Raw genomic sequence first — 10,328 nt, 5'->3', positions numbered from 1 at the left:
TACGGGTTCGGTTGAACCTAATAACTTTAGTCCAAATCCTATATTTGCCTTAAAAAATTCATGAAATTTATACAAAATATTACTTTGAACCCAATAAGTAGTTAAATGGACTAGAATTTCGAACACACAACACAAGCTTCAAATCATGGCTCCACCTCTGACTCCAAGCTCATTTTCTCCTCCTCACCCCGAAGCCCCATCACCCTTGCCAACCCTGACCCCCAACTCTCCACTCCTCCCCACACCCCATATTGTGTTCCTAGATTATATATAAATACTCTTGAAACAATAGATTTTTCCTTACTTAGCTTGCCAAACACCAAATAATAAGTCAAAAGTCACTTATTTTCCAAGAAAAAAATATTCATCGTAAACATTTTCCTTCAAATCAAACGCACCCTTAAAGATAAAAATAATCACTTCGAATCATGCGACATGATTGAGAATATTAACGAACGAGAACAAATTGGTAACGGCTAAATTAGAATAACCCTCCAACTCCATTTGTATGCAGAAATAATATTCTCTGACTAAAATGTTATGTACTCTAAAATGTTTCATTTAGCTGAACGGAATATTTGCACTTTAGTACTGTAGGGAGCAAGATTTAGCATAGGCACAAGGTCGAGCACTACCAAAGTGAAAAAAGGAGAAAAGAAAGCTAGAATATCTTGACTGCTTTTTCTGTATGTGTAATGTCAAAGTCAAAAAAGATACCAGTAATATTGTTTTTTCTAGTGCATCAACACAATATATATGATTACCTAACAGGACCATAGTGATCTCAATAATTTCTTTTTTCCTTCCAAAATAGTTTCTCGATTCCTATTTATTAGTTTTCTGGGAAATTGGTATGTATTACTTGATCGAAGTGTAGTATCATGAAGTTGATAATTATGTGAACGAAAGGCTAATTTTTCAAGTTTTTAGCATATTGGAAAATATTGGGTAACATTTATATCTTTGACCGAAATAGTCCCACGAACATGTAATGTCTTTATATCACAAGCATTATTTTGCTAAAAGATATTATGATAAGTAATGGTTCTTGAGATGTTCGATAATTGATTAAACTAATGAAAATATTATGATAATTGACGATTTTCCACATTTTTGTTTGAAGTTTGATTTGTGAAGATTAAACTTTCGATATGCTTACTGTTAAAGCTGTACAACATCAGTCTTATGTTAATGCTGATAAAGTCTGCAGTGTCGCTATTTTTTAACTTTCCGTTGTTATTTTGTTATTTTTAGTTTCTAATGTCTTTCCTAGTTTGTAGAGTTGTGGATATTTTTTCCTAAAGTTTAGGGGAATTTATTTAGTGGAATCTTGTTAGTAGTTTAATGGAACTATGAGTCCTATAGTATCTGTAAGCCTTTATAAGGCCATTGACTGGATTCAATAAAATACCACGTCTATTTTCTTTCTCTCAAAATAATCAATTCTCTTCCTGTTATCTATCTTGCTATTTCTTAAGTTCTTCATTTGGTATCAGATGTAGGCCCAGGCCCGATCTGATGTTGGCCCCAAAAAAAATGGAACCAATTGACCGGTCCCAAACCGATGGGGTTGAAAATGCTCCCGTCCATGAATGTGCACGCTCCAAACCGGACAGTGGACCCCGGATTAAAAGAATGTCCAGATCTGGGCGTGATGGGGTGAAGAATATATCACATCGGTGACGGACGGGAAACTGAACTCCTTATAAAGGCAAGATAATCATCCTCCTTTGAAATTTGTTTTTTGGGGTGTAAGTTAGGCCTAATGCCTAATTTGACACCTACCTCAAGTTTGACCAATATGTATGTCTGAAGTAGACATATATGTTTGAGAAAACAATTTTTCTGAAGTTTGAACTACAAAATTTTTCCAACAAAATCTACTTATTTAAACTAAATTTTCATGTCCGAAATCTACTTGCAAAGTTGCTATAATGATGATTTTAATGTTGAAAACTTTTCACTGATTATGGATGCAAAATTTTTAAAAAGATAACTGCCCCCTAAATGACGCTATGCAAATAGACTATGTGGTGAAATTATTTCGACACGTAGTAGGCACAGTCTGGGATGAGCGAAAAGAATAATGTGGGTAATATTAATTACCGGAATTCACTCCTTAAAAGGGGCAAGATACTTACAAAATTATTGTGATCTGATAATTTTCATGCTAATCGCTACCCAAGTATATTCAACATAAAGCCACTAACAATGCCAATATACTCCACGTAGTGAAAGTTCTGGGAACCTATTTGATCCATGCTTTTCACTTTACTTGAGTACAACTCCACAATCCTAAAATATCCCAAGATTCATTTGCTTTCCTCACCCCAACTATAGCACCTTGGGTATACCCCAAAGTTTAATCAATTTACAATGGGAGACAATATTAAATAATTAAAAACACATTTTTTTAATATAAATTATGGTTGAACAGTTATATTATATTACTTCTAAATTTTCTTTCATTGATTATTAATTATTTTAAAGTGGTTTACTTTGTTTGGAATTTGTTATATTTCACAATTTTAGAAATATATAATCGTTGATACTTTGATTTTGGATTGATATTTTACATTATGTTAGAAGTAAGAAAGTTAAGTGATAAAAAATTGATGTAAAAAAGTTACAGATATAATGCTGATTTAGTGCAAAATATCTAGTGAGTTTCCATATCATTAATGGTTAGGATCTTTCCGTCCTTGATTAAAAATTTCGGTTTGAGCCATGTGAATGCAAACTTTTGATAAGAAATACTATAATTTTAATCAATTTTATGCGACGCAAAATTAAATGAATTAAAATCTCGAAATAAATAACGGACACCCAAAAAGAAACAAAACAAAGCTAAAGATCACAAATACATATTGGAGAATTTATGTCACAGAAAATGACTTGTCAAAAATGATGACTAGACGAAGTTCTATGCTTTTCAGACATGTAAAGAAGACCATGATGTCTGGGGTCATGATTTTGATCTACTTTTCTGAAATATCGAGTATACTACTTTTCTAAAGGGTACACAACTCATATAAAATTGCGTAAGATACAAGGTTATTGTGTGATCATTTACAAATTGTAGGCTGAATTATCGAGTATACTACTTTTCTAAAGGGTACACAACTCATATAAAATTGCGTAAGATACAAGGTTATTGTGCGATCATTTACCAATTGTATTCACATGGTTTGTGTCCTTTTCACTTTGGAAGATCCTAATCATGTCACACGCTGTTAAAGGTCAACTAACCTGTATTCTACATTTTAGCATCTTCTCATAAAATTAGTACACTTATTATTTCTATTATATATAAGCATGAAAAGAGGACGAACACAGCTTCCCATGCTTGTACGAACAGCTTTAAAAATTGTACACTCAATGAATGCTTATAATAAAAGTTATATAACTTTTACTCTTTAACCAACTACTTTTTTATCTCACGCGTATATACGTATAAGACTTAATATTTATTCTAACACGTATACACGTATGCACTTATTTATTTCCTTCGCGCACTTTTACTTATTCGAGCTTTGACTTTTCACGTTCTTTAAGAATTAATAAATCTCGCGTAGCGTATATTTATAAGATCAATATTTATTCTCTTCTTTACTTGGGCAAATTACTCGACTTTTCACGTTCTTTAAGAATTAATAAATGAAGTCCATTCTGCCTCATATTACTTGGCCACATAAGTATACTTGTTCTTTAAGAATTAATTAATAAATGGAGTACTCCCTTAGTCTCATATTACTTGGCCACATTACTATACTCGATTTTCACATTCTTTAAGAATTAATAAATGGAGTACTCCCTTCGTCCCATATTACTTGGCTACATTACTAAAAATATATGTCTATTTTTCTATTCTATATGCACTTCAATTTTAATTCTCCGACACATTTATTTTCTCCGTGTACTTTTACTTGTTCACTTTTGACTTTTCACGTTCTTGCTGAATATTTATTTTCTTCTCATGTATAGACGTATGCAGTTCAATTTTAATTCTCCTACATAAATTTATTTTCTCCGTGCACTTTTACTTGTTCACTTTTGACTTTTTACTTTTTTTAAGAATTAATAAATCCCACGGAGACATATGTCATAGTACTAAATATTTATTCTCTTCTCATGTATATACGTATGCACTTCAATTTTAATTCTCCGACATACATTTATTTCCTCCGTGCACTTTTACTTGTTTACTTTTGACTTTTCACGTTCTTACTGAATATTTATTCTCTTTTCATGTATACATGTATGCACTTCAATTTTAATTCTCCGACACATAGTTATTTCCTCCGTGCACTTTTACTTATTCACTTTGACTTTTCACGTTCTTTAAGAATTAATAAATGAAGTATTCCCTCCGTCCCATGTTACTTGACTTTTCACGTTCTTTAAAAATTAATAAATGACGTACTCCCTTCGTCCCATATTACTTAGCCACGTTACTATACTTGACTTTTCACGTTCTTTAAGAATTAATAAATGAAGTACTTTCTCCGTCCCATATTACTTGGCTTTGTACTCTTTAACCAACTACTTTTTTATCTCACGTGGACATATGTCATAGACTTAATATTTATCTCTTCTCTACGTATATACGTACGCACTTATTTATTTCCTACGTGCACTTTTACTTGTTCACTTTTGACTTTTCACATTCTTTAAGAATTAATAAATTCCACGTAGACATATATTATAGATCGAATATTTATTCTCTTCTTTTACTTGGGCAAATTACTTGACTTTTCACGTTCTTTAAGAATTAATAAATGAAGTATTCCCTTCGTCCCATATTACTTGGCCACATTACTATACTTGACTTTTTACATTGCTTAAGAATTACTTAATAAATGAAATACTCCCTTCGTCCCATATAACTTGGTTACATTACTAAAAATATAGGTCTATTTTTCTATTATATATTATTTTTCTATTGTATATTTTTCTTTATTTCTATTAGATATAAGTGTGGTGAGTGGACGAACACAACATAAAATGCTTGTACCACAAGCTTTACAAATTGTACATGCAATGAATACTTGTACCAAGAGCTATATAAATTGTACACTTCAACCAACTACTTTTAATTCCACGTGGACAATAAATTGTACACTTTAATCAACTACTTTTTAATTCCATGAGGACATATATCATGGTACTGAATATTTATTGTCTTCTCGTATATACATGTATGCACCGTCCGTGCACTTTTACTATCCACGTTAATTTTTCTTCTTATTATTAATTTTACCCTTCACATTAATTGCTCATTTTCAAATCATTTTCCAAGCCTATTGACATTATACATCAATAAATATGAATATTATGGTAAAATATATACTCCCTCCATCCCATATTAATTGCCCACTTTCCGTTTTACACGATCCTTAAGAAATCATAAATAAAAGATGTATTTTACTATCGTACTCCTATCTTTCTCTAATAAAGGGAGCGACTTTTATCCCCGTTTTTCTTTTTTCTAAATACTTTAAACGTGAAGAGAGGACGAACAATTCTCCGACACATTTATTTCCTTCGTCCACTTTTACTTGTTCACTTTTGACTTTTCACGTTCTTTAAGAATTAATAAATGAAGTATATATTTTATCATAATATCCATATTTATTAGTGTAATATAGCCTCAGTAACCTTAGAAAATAATTTGAAAATCAGTAATTAATGTGAAGGGTAAAATAAGAAGAAGAAAAATTTCTTTCCCTTGATATGTTAACGTGGACAATTACTTTTGACTTTTTACGTTATTTAAGAATTAATTTGGTGATTTACGATATAGCATATATCTTTCTAATTTTGATTTCTAGTAACAATTCTTTTTATCTATAATTGTTAATATGAAAAATTATAATGTAACTAATTTACCCATTATTGACATATTTTTTAATTAATTTAATAACAATATTTTATTAGTTTTGCTTTTAATATATCCAATATATACAATACAATGGTTCTTATGTTTGGATACGACTGTTAATTAATTGAGATGGATATTAACTTGTCGGTATACATATGAGATATTAAAGAATTTAAAAGAAATAATCTAGGATCAAAATATTAATTTTCCCTCACCTTCTTACTAATTTTCTTTTTCACATCGATGAATAACTTTCTTTGTCATGACAATGACAAATTTTAAAAATTATTTACAAAATACAAACTTTAAAGACTGGTTAATTAAAGCGAATAAACACATTCAGCCCGTGCATCGCACGAGCATATATTGCTAGTATATTAATATAGACCTAAAGGAATTTAACTCCCGTTTGGAAATGGTAAACTTTTCCTTTTTCAAAAAATATTTTCCAACGTTATATGACTATACATTGAATGACTTGTTGATTAGTTTTTAATGATGAAATTTTCAAGTTTGAAAAAATGGTTGTGGCTAGTTTCTTAAGTGAATTTTGTTGTTTACTCACAAAATGTTAACTATTTTTTCAAGTAAGATGCATGTTCAAACACAACTATAATTTTTAAATAATTTTTTTAATTAATTTTAAATACTATTTTTTCAAATATCATCAAATCCATGTCCAAACGCCATTCTTAGCTAGCGTTTGGCCATAGATTTTGGATCGAATTTTGAAAATTTATCTTCAAATATTTGTTTGGCCATAGATTTTCGATTAGATTTTACAAAATTTATCTTCAAAAACATTTCAAGTTTCAAAAACTAGTCCAGACTAGTATTTAAATTTTTGAGACTTCCACTCACAAAACTTCAACTTTTTCTAAGTAATATGCATGTCCAAACACAAATTCAAGTTTCAAAAATTCAAATTTTCAAATTTTAAGTGTTAACTTTAAAATCTATGACCAACGGTAGCTAATCATTAAACTGAGAAGCTGAGTTGGCAATCCCCTTGGCACTAAAGGAAAAGGAACTATGAATTGATAAATAGTCATCTCGTGGGCTATTTGGGCTTGTGGATTTAAGACCGGGCAATTTGCAGGATTGTCTTTCACTGGGGTGGTCTTTAATTTTTGTTTCTTAAATCAGTGGTCTTTAATTTTTGTTCTTTGCTAAAAGTTCCTTAATTTCGGATTCGAATTTTTGTTCAGTCAAAAATTTAAAAATATTTCGCAAGGCATAAGTTGAGTTTCAAACTTTGCCTTAAGGCAAAAAAAAAAAAAAAATTTTTTTTTGCTGGAATTTTGTAAACCTCTACCTTAAGGTCTAACTTTGGGCAAAAGTTAGGCCTTAAGACAAAGGTTTGCCTTAAGGCTTAACTTTGGGTAAAAGTTTGCTGCCCTGTAAATCCCAACTTATGCCTTGTATTTTTTTTTTTTTTTTTTTTTGGACTGAGCCTGGGTTCGAACCCAGGATCTCTGGGTGTTAAGCGAAGGACAAATATTAAAGACCACCAATTTGAGGGCCAAAAACTAAAGAATACCCCAAAAGAAGGTCAATCCGCGCAAAAAAATGTTTAAGACCTGCCCAGATTTTACAGTTGGGCTAATTTGTCGATTTACACATTAAGTGTGACGACACAGGCTTGCTGCAGATTGGCCCATTTCTCTTTGCTAATCCAATCGCTGCTTCGATCATTGGGTAGTTTAGTTGCACGGGTCTCTATTTATTCCAAGTTCCTGTTAACATGCATCTTCAATTTCCATAAACTTTTCCTCCATTTCAACTTCAAACTCAAATATTGGTCCAATCGTTTATGAAAAGATCTCCATTCTTCTTTTTTACTTAAATTTCTTATTTAGGAATATGTAATTAGTACTTGGGAGATATCACTTTTCAGTTCTACCCAATGTGTTTTTCTCCTTGCCCTGTTTTCCATATATAACGTTTTGAAGCGTGATATTTTTTGGGCATGTTTGGAAAGTCAACCTTATAATTGGATTTGAGTATAATCGAGTGTAACTATTATAGTAATTACATCAAATTCAATTGTGAGGTGATTTTCCAAACAAATTCTTAGAGGAATAAGTAATTTTTATACTGAAAAACAAACTTTTTTTGAAGTTTTTGTTACGTGATATATTGTTTCCTTTTTTTCTCTAATCCCGATCATGAAGATCAATAGTGTTATCTCTTATTTTTTCCCCAATAAAACCCAAACCTTCAACCAACTAAAGTGCTCCACCACTGGAGCAAAGCTTCATTCATCACATATATTGCATTTCCTTAAAGTTCTCATACTCCTTCTATTTCAATTTATATGAGGGGGTTCGGAGTACTAGGGTCAAAGCAGTTACTCTTTGATCGCGATTTTGAGCATAGATTCTTACTGTTTAAAATATAATTTACGTATTTGCATATTACATAAAAGGTACTATAGGTCAACATAACAAATAATGCATTCTGTTTTAAAAGAGTTTAAGAGAACTTTAGTCAAAGAAAAAACTAGTGGACTTCCCAAATAGTAAAACCCCATATAAAATCTTTTTTCTACTGTACTTTGTAGTGGTATTTTTGTCATATTTGTAATTTCCTAATAGCCACTTATATACAAATGTTACTAGTAGTAAATACTCCCTCCCGTTCATAATTAGTGTCCATTCAATTTTTTATTTTGGTCTAATTTAAGTGTCCACTTACATAATTAAATAGGAACTTTTTTTTCTTCAAATTTGTCCTTATTAATATAATATAAGTGCAAATTTTAATTAAGTGTACAACAACAACAACAACAACATACCCATTGTAATCCCACTAATAGGGTCTGGGGAGCGTAGAGTGTACGCGGGCCTTAACCAATCCTGTCTCAGGTTCGTTAACGTTACTGAACTTGCACTCCAAGTATTCTATCCTGGTCCTTCTCAACCTGAATCCTTCATGCTCAAGAGTCTGTCTCTAAACTTCTAGCTTAGCGTTCACTCAGCCACGAGTCTCATCAATCAGAACTATGTCATTTGCGAATAACATACACCATGACACCTTCCCTTGAATTTGATGCGTCAATACATCCATCACCACGACAAACAAAGTGTAATTTCGTCAAAATCAAAATGTCTAATAAAAATAATTTATTACGTGTTGAGACGCTCAATAGAACATCCGAGTCTCTATACAAGTCTCCTCTCCTAAGATGGTCCGGAACTTTGTTGAAACCAAATGTCCAGGTCACTCTATATCATACTAGAATCTCACTAGACATTTTCTCATCCATAAACTATATATCTTGATAAGACGATAAGCCAACGTGGCACAAATCCCTCCCATCTCCATTCATCACTTAACTACAACACTCTCTCTTTCCCCAAATTTCCCTTCCCCTCCAAAACAACCCCCAAAAAAATCAATGGCTTCTCCAACTCTAATCACCCCTTCCACATCCACCCCAACAAAACCCCTCATAACCCCCATCCGCTCAAAACTCATCTCCACCGTCAATATCGCCACGTCATCCTCACCCTCCACCACGCGCCGCCGCGAGCTCCTCTCACGCGCCGCCGGACTCCTCCTCTCTCCGGCACTACTCCTCCCCGCCACGTCAGCATTTGCTGCTAGTGACGAGGAGTACGTTCGAGAAGCTTCGGAAGTGATTAAGAAGGTGAGATCAACGCTAAACATGGAGAAAACTGATCCTAATATAGCTGATAGTGTGGCTGAGTTGAGAGAAGCGTCTAATTATTGGGTTGCTAAGTATAGAAGAGAGAAGGCTTTATTGGGCCGGGCTTCCTTCAGGGACATATACTCGGCCCTTAATGCTGTTTCGGGCCATTATGTGAGTTTTGGGCCCACCACGCCAATTCCGGCTAAGAGAAAGCAGAGAATCTTGGAAGAAATGGAAACTGCTGAGAAGGCTTTACAGAGGGGAAGATAAAAGAGAGACGTTTGTTCTACCGGTAGATGTTTGCCAGTATTTTTTGGTATAAATTTAAAATTTCTATATTTATTTTCTGACTATGAAAATGAATTACTATGAGAATGAGCATAATTTGCTTTCGAGGGAGTTGGATTTAAGTCTTACCATTTTCTTGTTATAATTCAAAACCTCGTAATCACTTGTAGATATAATCAAACGGATGCTCAAATATTTGTAGAAAGTTAAGTTGCTAGTAATTGTTAAACTAAGTAAAATGTTAAGGGTCGTTTGATTGCTGGTTATAGAGAAGTTATTCATATATTAAAATTAACATAACTTTATATATGTACTATTTGGTTACAAAAATGGGAAAAAAAATAATCTTCACGTAGAATCTAGTTATCAATGTATGGTTGATTTTTGCTCTTTTCACACAAAACATAACATTACTTATACAATGTTTGGTTCATGTTTTTTTTTACGCATAATTAATACATGTACAAATTACGAGGGAATGCAGGATAAAAGATGGAATAATTA

General features: G+C 32.3%; 1 protein-coding gene across 1 annotated transcript; it reads left to right on the top strand.

Annotated features, from left to right (window-relative positions):
* Positions 1 to 9,172: 9,172 nt before the first annotated feature.
* Positions 9,173 to 9,952, top strand: LOC132036660 (photosystem II repair protein PSB27-H1, chloroplastic). Its single transcript, XM_059427042.1, has one exon. The coding sequence runs from the start codon at positions 9,282 to 9,284 to the stop codon at positions 9,804 to 9,806; it is 525 nt and encodes a 174-aa protein (XP_059283025.1). The 5' UTR covers positions 9,173 to 9,281; the 3' UTR covers positions 9,807 to 9,952.
* Positions 9,953 to 10,328: the final 376 nt, after the last annotated feature.

Source organism: Lycium ferocissimum, chromosome 11 (genome assembly GCF_029784015.1).
Source record: "Lycium ferocissimum isolate CSIRO_LF1 chromosome 11, AGI_CSIRO_Lferr_CH_V1, whole genome shotgun sequence".
In the NCBI taxonomy this organism is placed as follows: domain Eukaryota; kingdom Viridiplantae; phylum Streptophyta; class Magnoliopsida; order Solanales; family Solanaceae; genus Lycium; species Lycium ferocissimum.
This window is presented reverse-complemented; position numbering and strand designations above follow the sequence as displayed.

Coding starts and splice junctions, on each gene's coding strand:
- LOC132036660 (XM_059427042.1), top strand. CDS start 9,282: ATGGCTTCTCCAACTCTAATCACCCCTTCCACATCCACCCCAACAAAA.